The 23,351-nt window shown below is 40.6% G+C and overlaps 1 protein-coding gene across 3 annotated transcripts in view; it reads right to left on the reverse strand.

Annotated features, from left to right (window-relative positions):
• Positions 1 to 23,351, reverse strand: part of PNPLA7 (patatin like phospholipase domain containing 7) — a 126,677-nt gene that overhangs the window by 93,180 nt on the left and 10,146 nt on the right. For all 3 annotated transcript variants that reach the window (XM_064468892.1, XM_064468889.1, XM_064468891.1), the window contains exons 9-17: positions 23,047 to 23,127; positions 17,862 to 17,990; positions 16,431 to 16,511; positions 15,735 to 15,879; positions 15,082 to 15,174; positions 10,763 to 10,863; positions 9,720 to 9,866; positions 5,424 to 5,501; positions 4,161 to 4,366 (exon numbers count right to left, since the gene is read on the reverse strand). In XM_064468892.1, coding sequence (XP_064324962.1) covers positions 4,161 to 4,366; positions 5,424 to 5,501; positions 9,720 to 9,866; positions 10,763 to 10,863; positions 15,082 to 15,174; positions 15,735 to 15,879; positions 16,431 to 16,511; positions 17,862 to 17,990; positions 23,047 to 23,127 — 1,061 coding nt within the window. The remainder of the gene's footprint in view (positions 1 to 4,160; positions 4,367 to 5,423; positions 5,502 to 9,719; positions 9,867 to 10,762; positions 10,864 to 15,081; positions 15,175 to 15,734; positions 15,880 to 16,430; positions 16,512 to 17,861; positions 17,991 to 23,046; positions 23,128 to 23,351) is intronic.

Here is a 23,351-nt window from a genome sequence, read left to right on the forward strand (position 1 = left end):
GTTCCTGCACAGCATCAAGAGCAATCGATGCAGACTACTAAAAAATAGTTCCTTCACAAGAGGCAGCACGATTCAGAAAGAAGTAGCTGCTTGTATGCAGACCTGGTACGTGAAGTGCGTGCAGACAGAGATGAGGGAGCTACATTAAAGCCACACATGGGCAGAAACAAAGAAGAGAAAACGATAAATACTTAGTATGTTTTCTGTATCAGTGTTCCCTTTACAATGAATGTATCAGACTGCCATCAGACGATCCACTTAGAAGACCCTGTGTATGTGGGAACTCTCCCTAAGCACAAATCACGTGAGCTTCATCTCTAACCTCGCACCCTAAAAGACAGGGAGGAAGAGAGAAAGGCATGGGAAGAGCGCTGTCAGTCTTTGTTCCCTAACTGCAGTATGGTTCCTTGTGGACCACTGTAACTTGGCAGAAATGAGAGGAAGCCTGACAAAAGATCGGTAATCCTAGAACACGGTAACAAAAGCCTGGATGAAACACAGAAGCTGCCCTAAAGTTTCTAAAACATCAGATCTCTCATTCATTCATCCTACAGCTGCAGCAAGAGACCCAGAGCTAACAGCAGCTGTGGGTCAAGTGCAGCACACAGGACACCACAGGGACCTTTCATCTTTATCCCCTCTCCTTACCCAACGCCTCAAATTACTACTTTTCGTAATAATGAAGCTTATAATTTCTTCATCCGAAATCCCTGAATTTGAAACGAAGAGATTCGTAGGCGTATATCCCTGTTCCATATTGAGCTCATCACACTCATACCCCTGCACTCATATGTGCTACTAGGTAAATTAAACTGAACACCAACTCTTGCCTTTAGCACTCTAAAATCCAGCCCTCAAAACAGGATTACGAAAAAGCAGGACAGCTTTCTTCTGCTGCCCCCCCTTCTCTTCCCTGAGGTTTCCATGCCCCCCCATCTCCGACCCAACATGCCTACAGACCACCTTGGTTTTGATAAACTGCTACTGCACATGAAAACAACATGTTATCCTATGGAAACTTTACCTTGGAGCAAAGGAGAAAGGAGCTGGAAAAGGCACCCCAGGACTAATAAACACAAATAAACAGACAACACTAATTGCTCAACACATGCAAAACACGCAGCCCTATCCCCTTTCTCAGCTGATCTAAAAGTTAACTAAACTCCCTGAGAATTCCTGAATGGTTTAGCTCATGGTTTTCACTCTACTTGCTTATTTAGCCCTCAAAGTCTCCTCCCACACAGGCTGTCTGCTGCGATCAATAAAAGCCATTTACTCCTTTTCCTCCCTCAAGATATGTATCTTAATACTTAATGCATTCAAAATGTAAACTACTAACAGGCTGCTTTTATTTCCATCTGGGGCTCTGGTATTTGACTGAGTGCTATACAGCTTCTGCAAGAGTATTGCACGGAAGGTAAAAGCCCACCCTTACCCACAGAGAGAAAAGCAGATTTCCCCCCCTCCTCCCTGCCCATTATCAGCCAGGTTTCCTTCCTTTCACCTTGCCATTTTCATCTTTGCTCTTTTGCTTTGCACATGCCTGACACTGGGAAAATTAAAACCCAAAGCTCTGTACTACAGAAACCTGTTCCTGGAGGGATCCTCAAGGTTCTTCATTAGAAAGCTCAGCAAATATAGTGATGAAAAGGCTAAACTAGTGCCTGTGAAAGCCTGGGACTTATGCAGATATTCTTGTGGATGTGGATGCAATTTGATACTCAGCTTGGCTGGCAATACAAACTAAAAATCAAAGCATTCCTGCTAATCTGGCAAGCGCACATGATTAAGACTCTAAACTGTGAAATTTACTGAAGCAGAAAATGTGACAGAGTCCCTAGCACTGCAGAACCCGAACATATTCCCTCAAGAGTCTGGTGACAACTTGATTACACTGTTCGTCAGGAGACACCAACAGTTGCAGCGTAGGCACTGCACACTTAGTACATCAGTTCAGCAAAATAGCAAAGCGTTTAAGGTATATACTATATAATTAGCTTGTGTCACCCCTGTACTTAAACTCTCCATTTACAGATAGTTATTTAGTCGTGTTAGTACCACATAAAAGGCTCCTGCCCCGAAGTTTCAGTGAAAAGGATTTAACCTGTTGTCCAACATCCAACATGCAATTCTAGACCCTGGGCTACTTCCATTGCTGTGCTCTTTGCCTAAGGGCAACTATTGACCATGTTCTTTCTGCTTCGCCCGCTCATTTATTATTGAGAAAAAACACATACAGTGTTCCAAGGCAGCTCAATGAAAAAGAGTAAGATTTTACCAGAAAGGAAGAAAGGAATTTTGGAGAATAACAGAGGTTCTTGTCAAATTTCTTCTGGTCAATAAGTAAGATAAAAGCCCCCCAAAAAAAAAAATAATAAATCATAGCCTGTGAGATTCTGAGCAAAGGAGAAAGCTTAACATTGTAGGACTATGAGCACAGAATTTGGCACAAGGAGTGAAAAATAAAACTTATTTCTAAGTTTTTCTTTCTCATAGAGTTCAAAGCAAAAATGAACAAACTTGAATAAACCTCATGCTTTTCAAAGACTTTCTACAATGACACTTTTAAATACGGGAACAGGAGTTAGGAGTGACATAAAACTTGGGTTTCAGGAGAAACTGTGAAGATGGAACGCTGGAAGATCACAGAGATCATAAAATGCAGAGAAATGGCAACAGATTTTTTTAAAGGAGAAAGATTTGCGAAGGTCCCAAAAATGAAGAAGAGGTGATACAGTGATGGGTTTGAGATCACTGGCTGGTAAGGAGTTAATGGAAGCAAAAAGGTAAATTGGAATAAACAAGAGAGAACTCAATTCTCCAGAGAGAAGAGAAAACTCAGGAAAATGAGCTCAAGCAATGAGTCAATACAAGACTGAATATCAAAACTGAAAAAGAGGAGGAAAAGGTAGACTCTGACTGGTTGGCCGAGGTGACATAATGAAATTTAAACTCAGAAACAAGTAGGAAAACAACCACAGAAGACGAAAGAAGGAAAAAGCAGCAGCTCAGAAGAAAAAGGCCTGATACCGCTTGGAATGGCACAAGTGGGGAGCATCTATCGGAAATTAGGTCAAAGAGTTGACATCCACTGCACAGACTTGAAAAAAAACACAGCTTATCAACCAAGCGCACTGCTGAGAACAGCGTGTTCAGTTTTGTGGCATACAGGCTTTTGCCTGAGGTGAAAAAACAAAAATCACAGCATAAGATTCTGAGGTAGAGTTGATTAGGAATACAAACAATTAGAGTTGTTTGGAAAGTAAGTAGTGCACAGAAATACACAACACAGTAGTGGCCTCAAAAACACAACCTCAGAAAGTCTTACACGTAACAAGGGACCAATGGCACATTCAAGCAGAAGTTGAAAAAGGTTAGAAAAGGAAACAGAGGTATTTGACACAAATTATGTGAGTGAACTAACAGTAAGTTTTAAAAATAGGACCATGTAATAAATCAAGAGCATTAATCATTAATATTGGACAATGAGGCTAACCATTAGTTATCATATTGGGTTTGAGTGTGTGTGTTTTAATTAAGAAATACCTATATTCCCCTTTAAGCGTTAAGTCACAGGACACATACTACTTCCAAGGTCTACAAAGGAACCTGTCCTGCACAGGGGCACTATTCTTTGACCTATTCTATTAGTGAGCACTGAAAACCTACAGTTACACCAAGACCAATCATTCATAACACATCCAACAGCCTGGGCTGCGTTTGGAAACAGAACTCGGGTTGTTCCCAGCAAAAAGGAATAATGAGTCTAAGAGAAAGGGCCTGGCAAAGACGCACTTAACGCAGCAAAGGACAGGCCCTGGCCAGACTTTCTTATTTGGATTATGAAGCCTTGGGTCATAAATTACACTCCATTGAGTTAAGTGCTCTATAAACCTGGAACAAAGCAGGTACCTCCACGTAATGTTAACCATGTTCCCTGTATTGCCTCTTGCAGGAGATAAATCCATCGAATAGATGGGTCAGAGCTCATCTGGGCACTTAAAGCTCTCACGTAAGCTACCTGGTTTGCTGCAGGATGTATTGTAGCAGTACTATGCCACACATAGATCCATCGCTCCTGTTTGTTCAAAGGGGCCATAAAAATTTAAAAATAATAATTAACGAAATAAATCAATATATGTTTTCATGGCAGAACTCACTCGTAGAAATGGGACTTGGAAATAGACAGGAAGCTGCAGTCTCGATTGGCCTTGATGGTGAAAATCAGTGGTTCCCCAGTCAGGACAGCGAGCTGCCCTACGAGCTCTCCTGGATGGGTAATGAACAGACAGGTGTCCTCCTCCGAGTCTATCTTCCGCTGGTACACGTGAAGCATCCCCGAGACCACAAAGCAAATGTTAACATCCTGGAGAAAATGGAAAAAGAGCTCAATAAAATCCCCAAAGATTTTAAAAGCAATTATCACTGTGACAGTACTATCATGACCGATCTGTTTTCCAGAAAGCTCCCTACAGTTTTTGAACAATTAGGTGATAAAATAAGACACAACAGTGAATTCTTAAAAGCAGGTTATGAATATTTAAAACTAACCAGCCACAACATTAAAAATGTGTTTCTCTTTGTATGGTTACGAGAAATGAGGGCTACATCTGTAAGACCTCATGAAATAACAACAGAATTGAGCATGGAGGCAACGGGGTAACCCCAGCAGCATGACGAGGGACATCGCCGTTCAGCAGGGCAGAACACAGCAGCACCGTAACTGGAGCTGCCCCTCCTCTGCTTTGCATAAGCTTGTCTATTTGCACAGTATTATTATAAATTAATCTTGTTACATCCTAAATACACTTTGCTATAAACAAATAACACTGAATTTCTATTTTATGGGGGGAAAAAATACTTTACTAGAGCTGAGTGGCATCACTGAACGCCCACCCTGCAGAGCATGAAAAAGGACTGCCCAGTCTCCACACCTCCTCAGGAAGGACAGAGGTATGACACTCCGTACCTTCTCATGAATCACAGAATGGTTTGGGTTGGAAGGGATCTTAAAGATCATCTAGTTCCAACCCCCCTGCCACAGGCGGGGACACCTTCCACCAGACCAGGTTACTCCAAGCCCCATCCAACCCGGCCTTGAACACTTCCAATGATGGGGCATCCACAGCTGCTCTGGGCAGCCTGTTGCGGTGCCTCACCGCCCTCATAGCGAAGGTGCATATGAAGGTACGGAAGAGCTGAAAGCAGACAGGTACCACGTTTCCGCGCTGGCTCCAACGCAGCTGCATGTGGGCTGAAAGGCTGAGAGCTGGGATTGTTTCACCTCAAGAAGATAACGTTTGGGAAGGGTCGCCTGGGGGCGGAATTTTTTATTTATCATCAATGTGTATAAATACCTGATGGTTGGGACAAAGACTGAGGCAGGCTTATGTTCTCTCTGCTCTCAGATGACGCTCACTCACCTGATCTCCTTGCCTCGATAGCACAGTCCCAGCAGTAACCTGATGCAGCGTCACTTTGCCTTTCAACAGCGAAGGATCCTGGAGAAGAAAGGGGCAGGGGGTACGATTTACTTGTCGGTGCACATGTAAAAGTCTGAGAATGTGAGGAAGCATTGAAATAAAGCCAATAAGAATAATAATTACTACAGACAATGTAATAAGTACTTGAATCTCTCTAAAATATAGTGCATGATTTTTATATTTCTCTACCCAACAACCTTTTTTTTCCAGAAGAAAAAAATGTTTCATTCCTTTCAATTGATCAGACTTAATTCTTAAGGGTTTTATATTCGTCAGTTTTGCCCCCCCAGTCTTCTATGGATGTATTATGAAAAGAGACCTGTTATTAGCTGGCATGAAAATCATGAAATATGAAGTTTTTTTTCAAAGGAAGGTGAAATCAGAGGAGACCGTCTACATCACGGAGGAATGGACAAGATGATCTAACACTTGCTTGATCACAGCCCTTCCCTGGTCACACAACTCAGCTGTGCTGTGCACGCACAGCAGATTTTCACACACACTATAGACCAAAAGCTTCCCCAAAATCACGAATTGTTGTGTGCATGCGCACGTGGACTGCACAGGAGAGTGGGAATTTTCCTCCCTCTGAAGAGCACACGAGAGGGAGGGTCTTTCCAAAAGCCTGCCCTCAGTGGCTACTCAACCCCAAACCCTTGCCATGGCAAGAAGCCGATCTGGTTAAATGCATCAGCTGATCAGAAGATTCCTTCGCAGGTCCAAAGCCAGTCACCACCGTGTTCCTGGGTACAAAACACAGACAACCACCAGGCATGGAGAGGATTTTCTTTCATCTCCAAGAACTGCCCATACAGTTTGGTGTCCCATGTGCAGTCAGTACCAAACCCTAATGCTTCAGGACACCTTTGCTTCGGCAAAACTTTCACCCAAACCAGCAAATCTCCAGAAGCTCAACATTTTATTATCATCATCCAAATAGGTAGGGGCAAAAATGTATGCTCAGTTACGTGAATCTTGCTTTATGCTAAGGAGCGACAGTGCAGTCCTGGCATCTCACAGCTTAACCTCTGCAAGGCAAAGCTGGACGCTGCTGCGTCCTGTGCTTTGCCATAGAGGTAGAACCGCTAAAACCAAGACATCTCTACACACAGTAAGATACAATTCAGTGCAAGCAGCATAGCAGAATCTGCCCATAGTCATTAACCTTTTCACAGCAGGAAAACAATACAGAAGAGATGTAACATTTTACCATTGTACCTGTTATGTCAGGTTTCTTCCTTTTCATTTTCAGTTAACAAAAAAAAAAATAGAGCAAGTGAAATAATCAGAATTATTCTTTACACCTACAGCTGATAAAAAGAACAGATTTTCATCAAAAAATAGTTTTACTGAAACCAATCTGTTTCATGGGAACATATCCAATGCAAAGAACCTGACAAGCACCTGTCAAAATATTTCAGCTCAGCAATATCAACTTAACTAATTTCTATGATGTTTTTCTAAATTTATACATTTAGGGTTGTATAGTATTACCTATTCTTAAAGACAAAGTTTTCACTATTAAAGTATCTCACAGTAAGGGAATAGAAGCTCCCTAATGAGCTCGACTTATCAATGGCTTTTTTTGGCTGCATTAACTCTTATCAAAAATTGTTGCAAAGAGTTTCATTATGTCTAAGACAATTTAAGTATTGCAATAGATTGCACACAAAGCTGTGAAGTCCTCATCATTGGAGATCTTTAAGAACAGCTTAGACAAAAACCTGCCAGAAATTACTTAGCAATATTTGATTCTGCCTTGGGCGTGAAAATAGACTGAATGACCTCCAAGCAGTCCTTGAAATCCTACTTTTCTGTGATATTACTACCCTGATTAAGCAGCAAAGGAGGTGACAAACAAGGTCACAGACATGATCCCTCCTGCCTAGTATCTTCTCCCTTGAATGGGCAAGAGAAGCAAACCCAAAGTCAGCATTGCATAGTTACAGGGTTTGAGCTAAGTAACTTTGCAGTGATCCCTCCAGCCTCCTCCAGCCACTAGCTTTTAGGAAAAGAAGTCGCTAGCACAGCAAAATCCATTTCACAGCAGGTTTGTTTCTTTGTGTCGCTATAATAAATTAACAGAGGTTTATGATGCAGAAGTAGAAGCACAAACCACTTATAAACAATAGACAAAAGCAGTAATTAACTGGAACAAATAATTTTTTTGTCAAAGGAAGCAACTCAATTCCCTCACACCTCATGCAGAAGATAAGCCCTGCACTGTTGTTTATCCCTCATATCAAAACTGCAGATAAAGCTGAAAAGATGTAAAAGTTCTATGAGATTGAAGACTGTTCATGAAAGACACCCCAGGAATTCAAGTTATTTAGAACAAAAGAAATAAAGGAACACCTTAATTCTAAAATCAGATACCTAAAGGTCATTTGAAATAATAAAGCCTCTCTCCTATAGCAAGTTACCGCCTCCTCTCTCTCTCTCTCTCTCTCACAGTTTCATGAAAAAAAAAACACCCTACCAAACAACCCAAAACCAAAACATCACCATCTGTCATCAAAACATCTTGATTTTGTCCACACTGATTGGCTGCTCTGAAAAATGACATCTTAAAATGCCTCTGGCCAGCTATGAAATAAAAGATCTGAGCTAATATTTTAAAAGAAGAGTTTACAGAACTCATTTTCTTCCTTGATGTAAGCAGTATTAAACGCAACACTTTAAACACCGTAAGATTTTTCTTCCATTGCCTGTAGAAGAATCAACTTTTGCTATCCCGCATAGAAAAAATTAACACTGACCTTTAAATGAGATTTCTAGCGTTTGGCTCATTGCATCAGATTCTTATTCACTTGTGAAAAACTGAGTGGCTATAATATCAAAGTTTGAAAAGCCTACCTTATTTCATTACTATTTACATCTTAATGTTAAAAACACTGCCTATTAGATGCTGAATTTAAGCATACTGTTCCAATTAACTTCAACTCTAATCTGGTACTTGTTAATGACCAAGAAATTCATTCTAGATTAAAAACAAACAAACAAGAAATGCTGTAATCTGTAGCTTCAGTGATCTTGGAATTTTGGCTCACGATCCCATAGGTCTAAAAAGGAAGACATCAGTTGTATATCGGATACAATCTCTTGTCACAAGCAGTGTCTGAGGCCAGTCCTATCAAGAACAGAAGGCTGAACAGAACAGATGAAAGTACCTAGTCCTACATTACTCCATCTGCAACAAGAATTTCTTCTAAAATAGTCTGTAGCCTTTTCATGAGGATATAAATGCCTGAAAAAAAATTAAAATTAACATAACAAGACAGTTAAGCCTCCTGCAGACTAACAGACACTACTGGACCCCTTAGTCAAATCAGCGACCATGCAGAGCACGTAGCTCAAGCCTCACCACTGGTAGCTGAAGGATCTTGACCAAGATTCTGAAGTTGCAAGGGGAATAATTTAGAAGTCAGCAGGGAATGTTAAAATCCAAAAGTAAAATCTTTTAAGCTCTAGCAAGTGTCGCTTGGTGAGAGCTTGTAAGGCAGAGGAGGAAGCTGCAGCAGCTGTGCCCTCTGGCAGCATCAACGGACCTGAGTTATTGAAATATATGCTGTAATAAAACTAGCATAGCTGTGACTGACTTAGACAGATGTACAATTCTCCCAAATTGTCTGATTAGCTGCATGAACAGATACACCTCTGTAATGAAATGCCGCTGGAATCACAGGAGCGATGAAAACAAAACATTTTCATTCCTTCTTGCAACATGAAGGTGATAAGCAGGGGCTGGGCTCAGTAACGATGGCTGCGAGGGCACCAAGCATTTAGCTTGGAGTGGGCATGGCACAGTCACTCAGCCGCAAAATGCACTCAGAGACATTGGCTGAATACAGCAATTCAGTCCCAAAAATCAAACGAGGCACTCGGATGCTGTGCCAACAGGATTAATAGATTCAGCAACCACCTGAACGCCTTTACATAACTTCTTCGCACGGTATGTGAGAGCATGAAATTAAAAGGCGGCAGAAATTGCACGTTTACTTCTCACACGGATAACTCCGTACACAGTGAGAAGAGATTCATGCAGTGCATTTCAGTATGGTCTTTTCAAATGGCAGAATAATCCAGATTTATTTCAGTCCTGCTAACAACTCCAACAGACTAGAGAATAAAATATTCAGCTAGTCTACAATGCACCGCGGAGACAATTTACTTTTTAGTGCCTGGCAGATGAGATGAAAAGCAAAAACAAAGCCATTTTTTCCTGTAATAACTTACATCAAGTTTCATCAAGGTTGAAAGGTCTTTCTTTGCTGCTTCAACGATGGCATCAATATGTTTGCTATTACAGGAATCTTGCACAGCACTATAATGAAAAACTGCTGAAGGAGTTTCTGTCACCGTCACAGTCTTCTTCAATATCGACTGCAATGAACAGATACACAAGTATCAGTTTAAATATGATAATTTTCTGGGGGCACCTCCCCAGAAAAACTTGACGTATCATCTGTGTTCTCCATCCACCACAACTGGTGGCCTGAAGAAGAAAAAGGTAGGTTTCCAAAAAAGCAACAGCTTGCTAACTTCATTATCCTTATATTTTTCTGCAAAGCTTGACACTCATGTCAAACAAAGTTACTCATCGCAGCTTGTGAAATCGAATAAGAAGAGACTTTTCACAAACTGGGCAGCTGCCAGCTTGATAGAACTAAAACTATATCAACACTGTGTACAAAGATGGAGGAAAAGATAAAATGTCTGTCAAGGTCAAACTGAGTCACAGTTTCTCTACAGATTTTGGGTTGCAGTTCTATAATTCAAGAGCATTTTTGTGCTCCGAACTTCCCGGTCAGCCGTTGTAAAAGGCAGACCACAAAAAATAAAAAACAGATTCACAAATCATGACTGAAAACCTCTAGGAAGTTCACAAGTTTTTAATTCCTTGCTGCAAAGTAAGTCTCACAAATAAAGCACGGTCTGACAAATTCATGTTTCCAAACAATCCTTCTCATGAGTCAGAGGATGGTAATACACCTGAAATCAAGCAGTGGCAGCAATGCTTTCCCATTACTCGCCAAGAGAATCTCCACACTTTCCAGATATTCATTAAAAAGCCTGAACAGACACTAAAAACTACTGAAACAACGCTAAGTTAAAAACACACCAACACGAGACCACCAAACATCACAACTTGGAGAGAGATGAATACACACAAGGGCACGTATTCAGAGCAAGGAAGAACACATTTCTATTACTCAAGGAATAAGGATGGGAAGCGCAGTGCAAGAAACATGCTGGAGTATCTAAAAGAGACGGCCTACCTTGCCCACAACAGGGCTGGTGGCAGCGTCCTCGGAGCCAAAGTGCACTCTGGCTCTTTCGTACGCCATGTCCATGTCTGACTTAGCACCGCTGGAGTTACCTACAAGCAATAAAAAGATCTTTTTTTTAAGCACCTCCATTATGACAGTTTGTCAGGAATAGCAGATAGTGCACGAAGTCAAGCAACATTTCTTTGGGGTTTTTTTTGTTTCTGAAGTTGAGGATAAAACAGAAAGCGGCATCCTCATATTGCAATTTATTTCCTAGTTCCTTTTGCCCTGGAAGATCTGATGGGAACTTTAAATCTTCTCATCTGAGCTTGTGTACACCGTACCTCCCAGAACTCCCACACCCACTCTTGTACAGCGTACAAAAATTATTTTGGGGTAGACAAAACAGAGTCATTCGGATCCGAAGATTATCAGGAAAAAGCAAATCCACCAAACGAACCACAAACCTATGGTTTCCAGGAAATTATTCTTATTAACCTTTCTTCTGCTGAACCAAAGAACTTTTCTGTACCTGATATATGTTAAGAGCTTTCATAGACAAAATATTATGATCAGCCACTTCCTAAAGCCTCTTCACAGAAAGCATCTCTCCCCCAATGCCTAAAAATAATTTTAGATCTTTTTGACAACTTGTCCAAACTTCCAGTGCACATCGTGTGCTGAGAGATACACAAGGAAGTCCCTTACAGGTCTCACCTATTCCGTTCATGAATCTGAAATCACTAACAACTTCTCTTCCTTACTTCCCAGTTTTAACATGGGATGGCTGTGCCATCCGCCTTCCAGGAACTTATCTGAGATAATCAATAACACAAGCCTAACTGGGAAACACTTTCTACTGAATTACCTTGAAGAGGACACACGCACACACACACGCTTGAGTTCGCCCAGGATTGCCCTGATCTTTGGAAAGATGGCGTTTGGAAACATGGATTCACCCTATATTTACACCCTTGTTACATACGATCATGCAAAAATACTACCCTGCCATGAAGAGCTGTCTATGTATTTAATTTTAAAAATACAATTATTTTATTTCTGAAGGACTTGGACTCCTGTCTCCACCCCAACTAGGACAAGGAAAGAATCCTGCTGTCCTACTGTCCGAAGGGTTCAGATCTACCTCAGAGAACTCTTTTCCATGTTATCTACAAATATGAACAAATCTTTGCCTGCAGTAAATCCACATCTGCGACTGGGTCATAACGGCATTTAATGATCAGCCTCCAAACAGGAAACCCAACAAATTGACCCAAGGATCGCCACCAGCAAAACTTAAAAAACATAAGACCAAAAAAAGCTGCCAATGCTACTAACTGAATTTCATACGCACTGCAACATTAAAGACCCTAAATTAGTTATAAACAAAAAAAGCTTGTATAGTAGAAATAGCAGCATGGAACTCCATATGGGCTGATTTGACTACCTGTCAATTATACTGCCCCACAAATCTCAGTGTCAGCATAATTACTAAGCCCCAATACACCAAGTGCATTTTAAATCTAAACATTCACTTCTCAGGTTAAACCTAAATAATCTGATAATGGGCATGTAGGCATGAGAAGCCTCCTCTACGCAGCTCTGTGTGTTAAAAAAAAAAAAATCAGAGATGAAAAAGAGGAGGCATTCTAAGAGTGAAAGCTTATGTCTACTAGACTTCTATTCAAAGTAGAAGTCTTCATCTCAGTCATAGATGTAAGCTTCCCACACAGTGATTAATTAAGCTGTCTTGCTGCTCAAATGGGAGTTTGAAAGGATAGAGCAGAACGAGTTTAACTAGAACCGTTGAGTCAAAAGAACAGAAGGCAGTGGGAAACTCAAGAGTGGAATGCAATCCTGTTTGATGAACACATACTCGCTGGTATCCCACACACTGCTGGTATGGAAGTCACTGCAAAAACAATGGCAACTGGCACAGTCCCTGGCAGTATTTCAGCTGCCTCTTTCCTTCCAAGTGCTTGCTCACTGAACTACCTGCTTTTCCTAAAGCAGGTGGTCCAACATAGCCCCTGCAGCTGTGCTGTAGGGTCATGGCTTCAGTTTTGAAGAAGGAAAAGCAGCTTCTTTTAACTCTTGATAAAAAAAATCCCCAAGAAACAAACCAGTAAGAGATAACTGCTATTGAAACAGGGGCGGGGGAAGAATCAAACTGGGAAGACTTACTTCCAGGAACAATAAAACTGATTAAGTTATCACATACAAAAGGTCTCATTGTTTTATTTTGTTCATCTACTTCTGTCCACCAGCCCAGCTACCCCACGTGACTTAATTACATCTTTCTCCCCATAAAGGGTTAGTATACTTAAAAAGTAGACTAGCCTAAATTGGCAGAATCCTATTTTCTCATCCACACAGCTGCTATGTTTCAAGTTAAATAGCAATACAAAACCCAGAAAAACGAATTATACCTCAAGCCCAGGAGCAACTGAGGCAAAAACGTTTTCCCCAAAGTAATCTTTAGCAGTTTTTGTTAATTCTAACGAGCCAAGCAAATCAAAGAGACGCTGAGATAACAGCTCCTGTATGACTCTAATAACAAGACAGTTCTCTTTTCTCTGAATCAATAATAAACACAATCAATATTCCCATGGAGTCTGAACACACAGTAAGGTAGTGGAATAGAATCTGAAGCAAGATCTTGATCTTTTAATTATAGACACCAAGATACTTTCTGTGCAAGCTAAACAGTGACTGTAACCTCAGTGCAGTGAACAGAAGTCAACTCCATTAACTGAGGCAAATCATAATTATCCAATTAGTTACGCTCCTTCTGTCAGTAAAAATTAATTTTCTCCCTCTGCTAAGCTCTGTGTACCCTGACATAGCTCTTATGACACATAAAAGGAGAAAGGAAGGACAAGTGGACATATTCACTGTTAAGGATGCAGGGATCCTTCCACATAAAAGCTTCTAAGAACACCCATGGACTCTACCTTAAAAGTGTTACAGGGCTGCATAGGCAGATCTCACTGAACTACTTTATTTACCTGGTGGGAAAACGGCTACGTTCAGAGTAAGCATTACTGAATTCACCACTGAATCAAGTCTGCTGGTACATTTTACAACATGTAGGGCAAACCAACCTAACACATACAAAAATAAAGCCAAGCCTTGCATGGGTCACTTCAATATTTTCCCTTAATTAGTTTCCCTGGTTCGGAAAGATTATATACTTATCAGTAGCCAAAATCCTACTTCTTTGCCACATCCATCCTTCTGAACAGTAACACAGAAGATATGAATAACTGTAACTGGGACATTGTATATTGCTTAGCAGAAAGTGAAGAGAAAGTGGATCAACTCTCTGTTGTTCAAAATGAAGCAACACGTAAGAAACGCTGCTACCCTTTCTTCTCTTCTCTACATACCACCAGCTTAACCTGAGAGCAGCAAGTATTAGAAGCCTTACACTGGGGTAAGCCCTCAACACTGAGGGCCCCCTCAGCCTGTCCCCCTCCTCTCTGCTTGTCTAACCCCTCTAGTATGTTTTTGTCTCCTAAACCATTTAATAGTCAATGTAAGCAATACATGTATCTTCTAATGTATCCAGGGTACATTTATTCCCCAGATGAAGCTTTATACAACTTCTCTATTAACAATATATCCATAACGACTACAGTATCTAAGCATGACCTTACAACTACCTCAAGATGGTTACAGTCTGGGACTCAGCTAATGAAAGACAGATTCCTTCCTTTTACAGTTCACCCAAGAAGTTCTAGTTTCTCTATCCTGAACATAAAGCTAACGTAAACACCTGGCTCAGAGGAAAATGTCTACAGTGGAGACGACTGAAGTTCACTGAAATGAATACTGTAGCATCAAAACAGCTCAGCCTCATAGATGTCTCATCAGAGCACTGAATGATAAATCACCTTTATTACCCACTCAGAAAACATTCCTCTAAAAGCAACAAAGCCATGTAATGTGCTCTTTGGGACAATCAGCCAAGCAAGAATCGTGTGTCATCTTTTGCATGAAAGATGACAGCATATCATCATAACTCACTTTGCTTCAGTTATATCAATTAATAAAGCTCTTCATTTGCAGGTCTCTCAGTAGCCAAATTACTGTATGTTCCCCATGGCTAATAAAGACAGCAAGGGAATGCTCTGCTAGATAATAGTCCATTTGCAACTTCAGAAAATAAATTTTTGACAAATGAGTTAGGAAGCAGTACTATGGCAAGATGATTATCTAATGTAAACAGCAAGATTATCTAACACAGTGCTCCAGAGAGCATGTGCCTTCCCCCATGTGATTAGATACATTACCTATTCCCCACAATTTTGCCAAATACTACTTACCAGAAGCCTCTGCACACCCTGCATGGGGAGGGGACGAAAGGCTTCTTCTGAAAACATGCTCAGAGTTTTCTGTACCAGAAATCTTCAATGTATCTAAAATTTAGAAACAAAAGTTACACGAATGTAAACACATGGTACTCCCTAATAAAATACATTTCATTGACAGCAAGAACCTCTTACTACACACTTTTAAAACTTAAAGGCTGTGTTAAAGGTTTTGAAACACCAATGTTAAACATTGTTTAAACCTGCTTCCCACTTTTGATTTAATTAAAAAAAAATTCACATTCAGAGGCAAAATACTACTCAATCTATTTTCCTAGATTCAGCTTCCATACTGACTTTTCAACCCAAAAGCCTACACATAGCCCACAGTTCTTCTGCTACTACCTAGAGTGCAGGATTTTCACAGCTTCTCCTATGAAGTTAACATTAGGAGCCACCTTTTCTTCCCCTCCCTCTCACCCCTCAATATTATAAACAACACAGCAATAATTTCCCATTAAAGCTAAGGACTATCCAAAAACTTCAAACCTGAAACTGATTTAAGATAAATCCTAACTACTCTAATCAAATAAAAAGCCCCTGATGAAGAGCACAATGATTAAAGAACATGACAAAGGACAGTTACTACACATTTCTATAAACATTACCTATTTCCAGTGCTTCTCCACCTTTTTCAAACTTTTCTCCACGATCTTCCTCTGATAGATTAGACACTTGTCTCTTTACTGCTTTGCTTGAACTCCCTCCAGATGTTACACTTGCCACAGAGACAAGCGGGATGGCCTGGCTCTGCTGCAAGCAGCAAGTTGAAAAGGCAAACATAAAACACACACCTACACATGTTAAACAGGACTGGACCCTGCATTGACCCCTGGGGTACTTCTCTCAGTCACGGCAATCAATCAAAGACTATCAAGGGTGGCCTTGCAATGAGATCTGCCAGCTCCCTCAGCGCTCCTAGGTCCATCCCATGGACCATTTGGCCTAAGTATTCCCTGACCCGACCCTCTTCTACCAAGGGTACATCATCCTTTCACCTGTAATAGGTAGAAGTGAGTCATTACCATTAACACATCAGGACTTGCTGAAACATTCTGATGTACGTGCACAGCGATGCACTTCGAACTTTAGAAACTTAAGCTTGTCCCCCTCCCCCCAATTCCCCAGGCATCAGTGTAGGCTAGATTTTACAGGCTGGTTATAGCAAGTACCTTACTTCTCAAGCACTGTCATTATTAAATTAATCTGTAACATTTGCTTTACAATCTCCTGAAAGAAGGAAAACTGTCCGTGCCAAGTGACAGAGTGCACAGTAAGAGCCGACAGAATGTACCCGAACTTACACAATTGAAGAGCTCAGTAGTCAGACCAAGGTAGTTGTGCAAAGCAAGGAACGTCACTCTCTGCAGCCTTACCATGATGATCTAGAAATGGGAAATCAAGAAGCAACAGGAATGGATTCAGTATTCTCCCACACTCATTCCTGCACGTAGCTACAGTTATGTACCAGAGTACCTGAGTGCACTTCATAAAATACAGACTGTACCCTAAGCTGAAATTCCTTTTCAGCAGTGGAATCTGCCTTTGTCTCAATTTATCAAGTGATTTACCAAAGACTTCACAATCATTTGATGGCACAAGAGTCCAAAGACTTATTTCCAAACACCAAATAATACTTTCTGTAAACATTAATAATAAACATGCCCTGAAATAAATGCATTTGGTTCCATTCCCCAATTAAAATAATTACTTCAGCTTTCCCCATACAGAACCTGTGCTAACGCTTTACATACACCCCAAACAAGCATAAGACATCACTGCCACCTGACCTTCCTCTGCCCTGGCAGCTCATTCCCACTCTTAAGCCATCCTCTCTTTTGTATCAGCACTCACAGAGCAAATTAAACTGGTATAATGATCTGTTCTCCTCAGCCCCATCAGTATTAGGATGTTCATGTGTCACTCATAAATCACCCAGGTGCCAGAACAGTTTGCAAGGACAAAAAGATTTAGAAGCGACAGTAAGACAAGAGGGCCGGGTCACATGCGCCCGATTGACTATTACACCCGCGGGACAACGCGCCTCTTGGCAAACTCTGCTGCAAATGTGTCTTGTACGTCCTGCAAGTGGAAGCTAGTGCAGGGACTCGGGTATTAACGACTTCAGGTTGCACTCACTTAAAAACACGCTAAGCTCCTGCAAAGCAAGGGAAGGTGAACTTAAAACTAATACAAAGCACAGCTCTTTCCTCAGGTGCTGACAATTACTTCTGAAGGGGAAATTCACATATCAGTCTGAATTTTGTGAATTTTACAAAGCATCACCCCTCAACAAACCGCTTCTGCGGGTACATCAGTGCTTTTTCAGAATACGCAACAGTCTTTTCTATACTCTAGACCGTATTGAAGCCTTGTTGGTGCATAACCATAATGCAGAGCCCACACCAGCACGTTCTGCTCCACCAGGACCAGTGAGCTTACAGTTAGGCTGATTTGAGAGGCTACCACATGCAGAAACTGATTCAATGTATATATATAGATAGATATGAATTATTTCTTCCTGTACATGATTAACGCTGAGATCATTAAGTCTAGGGCTCCAAGAGCGAGCAGAATAGCAGAACTAGTCCAAATCTTGAAAAGAAGTTATCCTGAACGGTTCCATATCTGCAAAAGGATGAACCTGCTGAACCTCAAAATGCCTTCCTTTAAACTTTGAAACTAGAGTGATTTCTGCATTCCCACCCCCAATTCTACGTAACAACGAAGCTTACCTGTACCACTCTAACAAGAGTTTCAGGATATTTCTGGAAGACATCTTGAAAGGCACTTGCTGGAAGTCGCAATATAGTGGACGGAACGGCTGCTCGGGCTGAGACTGTTTTATAAGGAGCAGGGTGGCCCTGATAGAAAGTTTCAGAGACACAGGTTAATCCACAATTATCTGACCCAACTCTTCCCAATCGCTTCCCAAATTGATACTTTGATATTGTATATGCTTTACAGACATCACCTGACCACAAAAAGCCTTGAACTTATGCTCCATGACCTACAGGTGGTGTAATGAGGGCAGCAGGGTCAGGTGAATTCACACCAGCGATTTTACTAGCATTAAACAGAGAGAGAGAAATAAGAACCACTAGAAGGTGCATCAGGTTAACGGGAACTGGCTATTCTGTCAACTCTGGTACAGTTTTGTTACAGACAAAGCCAGGCTTCAGCAGTATTTCAACTTCCAGCTATTCAAGACCGTAGAGAAAAGAGGTTTTGTTGATAATATTATCTGTACTGATGACCAAGCTATTTGCTGCAATAACAATCATAGACTCACATAATCAGCACAAATAAAAAACAACATCATTGTATAGTAATTACATACATAATGGAATAAGACAAAAACCAGGCAGACTTCTCATGTTCCAGGATACACGTATGTATGTTCATATATATGTACGAAATATTCCAAAAGACAAAGCCAAACAGCTTCTCTTTACTTGAGACAAACTAGATCTAGACCATCCCGAGTTGCTCAAAGAACAGACAGAGAATTAACAAACCAATGAAAGATAAAACCGTACTAGGGTAGAATAAAGAGATTTTTACACTGGAAGGCAAGCCTCTCGTTTAGAATTTCCCCCCTGGAATCAAAGCAGATTTTAACAAAAATTCAAACACTTGGATCAAAAACGCCAGACAACACCCCTTCTACCCCATTAGTAAATGCTGAAAAGAATATCTGGAAGTCATAATTCATTTACTAATACATGAAACATTGATTTATCTAATATTTCCAAGATAAAAGGAGCCCTTCTGTGGTGCAGAGCAGGAGCTAAGGAAGAAATGGAGTTTCTCCTTTAACACCTTACAGCATCTGAAGCTTTCACACCTCCTGAGCAGCAGAAGGCAAATTTTTCCAAACACTAAACACACAGATGCTAAACACTGATTACAAAGAGAAAAACTTGCAAGTCTTCCAGAACATCAGGCAGCTAAACACAACCACTGCAAAGGAATTTTTGCCTAAAGAACACAGCAAAACAGAACAAGATCCATTCTGTGCAACTATAACCACTCTGGAAAATAAAGCTATAGCTCCGTCTGCCTTGCTGGTCTGCAAGTCACGATGAAGCAAATTCTAAAATTAAATTAAATTAATTGGAACCAATTTCTTAATTACACCAACTTCAGCTGACCTTTTTATCAAATCTAGGAATGATATTAATAGCTTTGATTTTCAAGTTCCTGAGGGATTTGAAGTTTTAAACACCTCTGACCTACAGTGCAAATCTACCAGGTGTCCTCGGTTTCCCCGAGTTGCTTTTAATTAAGTAAAGGAATTAACAAATTACATTTCTGTGCCTTTTGCTGTACTGAAAAAAAATGCAACATTCCTCTTTCACAAGCCAGTTTAAAGGCTTCAAAGAAGTAGTTTGGAATTCCCCTTACATTCAAATGTAAAAGAAACTACATATAGTCTGCTTTTAAGTACGTACATTGCTACACTTGCCATCAACTGTTATTTCTATTACCAGTGAAAACAATAAAGAAATCTATTAAATCTTTACTTGCTGGACAAAGGATAAGCATTAAGTTTAACAGCATTCCACAACAGTTACTGAGAAGAGCAAAGTAAGCACCAGACACCACATTTCTATGGTCTGCATGCTGCCCAGGAGTGTTTGCTGGTTTTTCTGAACAGTGCATGCTCGAGGCCAGGCCGATGCTGACAGTCTCTCAGAAAGCCAGTTTAAGGAAAATAACAGATAATGATGCAACAGCCTTTTCCTCCAAAGAAGAGCTTATCCCTCCAGTTTTTCAGCATATAACTTTCCCTTTTCAAAATCTCTGCATGAAAGCAGCCCGCTTTCGAAAGGGCCAACCACCACGCCTAATTGGTCTGGAACATGCTAAAAGCCGTCAGAGGAACGCAAAGAGGAAATGTTCCCATAATTGTCAGTTCTCTCAGATATAATGGAATCAGCCGCACAGGGAGAATACCACGTTTAAATTATAATACTTTACAATCACACACTGAGGTCACGAGGAACAGCTAAGTTATAATCAGTAGTGAACTAGGGGTTTTTCAACAGAGACCTTTTTGTTCTCAACCCCGGTAACTACTTCTCTCTTGCTCCAAGAGCTGTGGAGTAATTAAACATTGTTGGTAACAAACGTCACAGCTAAAGTAGTAGCTGAATCCAGATGACCGCCAATGGCCAAATCCAAACGAATTTGGGTAAGAAATTTGCTAGAAGAGACACAGGCGCTTTACGTTCTCCCACTTGGAGTGGTAACTCCTTTTTGTACCCAAAAATCTGGCACATTCTCCATTTCCATTGCTTGGATTTCATCTTCCTCCACATTCCACCGGCACTGCTGCAACCCAAAGTTCTTGCAGCAATCAATTGCTTCTTTATACCCTCATCTATCTCTTCCAATATCATTTAAACAGACTTGAGCCCTGCAGGCTCGCCTTTATCCAAGTGTTTTTTCAGCTGCTTCTTTTAATCCTCAGACTTTCATTTTTCACCATCAGTCACTGGCAATTGATCAATATTCCTCCCAATCTCTTCTTTTTCATTCCAACTATGCCACCTGCTCAGTTTTCCAAACACCATCTCCACATGGAGGACAAAGGAAGGGTAAAACCCAAAGCTCTAGCAGTCAGAAACGCTGCCTCTATTTGTCCCGTTTAACTCGGAATGAAAACTCACCATTCAGGAAAGAGATGGGACTGCGCATAGTGGCAGAGCGAGCACTCGGCAACAGCCTCTGAAAACACTCGCGGGGACATCACCAGCCTTCAGAGAAGACTTCAGAGACTTCTTGAATTTTTGAGGCAGTATCAATTCAGAGTCAGGTTAACCACAACACAGAATTGTTCCAAAATACCAGGAAAGGGCGAGCACCTACCTGGATTCAAAGCCTCCAATCTCTCCTCTAATATTTAAAAAAAGCAGCATTTATCTGTTCTCAGAATAAGAGAAACATAGAACAATTCTCTTACGTCACAGCTGCTATCTTTGTATTTAGTACATCTAAGGGGACTTTTAAATTTAAAAAATTGGAAAATTAAATTAGAAAAGTACCTCTTGCATGACATTTCTTTTAGATCCGGGAACAAAGGTTGCCGCTTCTTGCGGCAACCTCAATTTTCTTGCACTTCTCTCAAGCAAGTGGGGGACCAGCATGACGTCATGCGTTACAAAATCAGTCAACGGAATCGCAAATTCAACTCAAACAACTCAAATCCAATCTGAACACATTACATTCTTTCTTCATGCCAGATCCACATGTTTGGTGGTACAGTGAAACTTAATTAAGGTTATGGTATCTGCAGGAAGTTCTAAGACTCATCCACTAATCTGGAGTGCCACTGAGAAGTCTCCTCTGTTTTCATCAACGCTACTTTCTCTCTCCTTGCCCATTTTCATGCTACTCTATACCTAGAGTCAGCAAGGAGCACAAGGAAAAGTCAAAACAGAAATAAAACAACCAATTCACAGAGCTGGGAAACAAGGGAGAGAGTTGTAAAAATAAATGAGAACAAGTTACGTGAGCAAAAAAATTTCAAGGTTTAGCTGTATACTCTTCCGCACGCTGATAACTCTTTCCAGTACACTTTTAATAGTTTTTATTTTCTGATTTACCAGTGGTATAACTAACGAGAAAGAGAAAAATAATGACAGAATGACAATTAAAAAAACAAAAAAACAAACACAAAAAGAATGCAACTACCATTAAAAAAAACCCACAAACCATTGTTATACAAGAAGGATTTCTTCTTGTTTAATTGGAAAAGAATATAGGAAGAGAACATGACTAGCATTCATTTTCCTACATAACAGCCCTGCTCCTTAGAATATTAAGAAAATTTACTGGTGGAAGTAACAAGGGCAAAGATACCTGTAAATCTGTTATTAATATGGATTTGACAGCAAAAACTAGACTTCTACAGTCCAAATTATTCACGTGCCATTACTTTGTACAGAAGAAAGCATGACCAAGCTTAAAAATTGTTTATCACTTTCAATAGGTTTTATGGAAATTATATATACAGATATAGACATATAGATATATGCTTGCATCTTAAAGTGGCAAAGGACACTTTACAGAATCATTAAAAATACTTACACAGGGAATAACAGTACCTTTTATTGAAAGGAGACAGCCGAGCACAAGAGAAACATGATACAAGGTCAAATATGAACAACTTCTTAATTAGATTATCTTCATCCTCTCAATTATCAAAATCCTTCAAGTAAGCACTTTAAGTGCTTGCATGTTATCGAAGATGATGAATTCACCACCTTCAATTTAGGTATTACTAAACAGATGTATATAACAATTTCAGCAGAACCGTCATTTTAATTACAGCTGAAACAAAATCCACACCACTAATTTGTGCAATAAATATGACGAGCTAGCATTTAGCCCATCTTGTCGCCTGCCGAAGAGCACAACCTTCAGATGGTCACCAGCACCATTAGCACATTAGGAAAAAATTAAATCCATCAACCGGTTTCACAGTATAATTACAATAATAACAACTGTCAGATTTATTTGCATTAGATTAAATAAAAATAAATTCAGTAAGTAACAGATCAAACAGTGTAAAAGCCTGGACTTCTGGGCCGTAACCTGGTCCTCCTCCTGACTGCTTTGTGACCTTGAGCCAATCAAACCGTACCTCACTTTTTCTGCCATAAAAGAATAATTCAAACACCACTGCTCATCAGAAATAGCCAGTGTCACACTGTCAAGAACACACATTTCACACCCAACTTACACACCACAGAGCAAAGTTTACAGCTCTGAAGGCCTGGGAGGAGGAAAAGAATTGGTCAAAGAAACACTTTCCATTCTGATTCTTACCGAGCAATATTCAAAGTCTACTTCCCCGACAGGCTCTGTGACATAAAGCGGCACTGCAGAAAACCTGCACGTTCAAGAACTTACCGTGATAACATCAAGAATGCTGAGAAGGCTGTGGACGCTGTCTCCTGCCAGCACCTCCTTAACAACCACTTCTGTTCCGTCCTGCGAGCGTACAATAGAAGATTACTGCAGGCTCACAGTTGCACACCTGGCACATATGGAGCACTTCAGAAAGCTTACCTTGCTCTCATTCTCCCAGATACTCTGAGCAGCCCTAACAGAAATGGTCCCCCATTATAACCTGGATGCTTGTTTCCTCTCTGCTCTGATGGAAATATGCTCACTCAAACCACTAAAGTTTGAAACTATCATTCTAAAAGTGATAA

This window comes from Phalacrocorax carbo, chromosome 18, assembly GCF_963921805.1.
Source record: "Phalacrocorax carbo chromosome 18, bPhaCar2.1, whole genome shotgun sequence".
Taxonomy (NCBI): domain Eukaryota; kingdom Metazoa; phylum Chordata; class Aves; order Suliformes; family Phalacrocoracidae; genus Phalacrocorax; species Phalacrocorax carbo.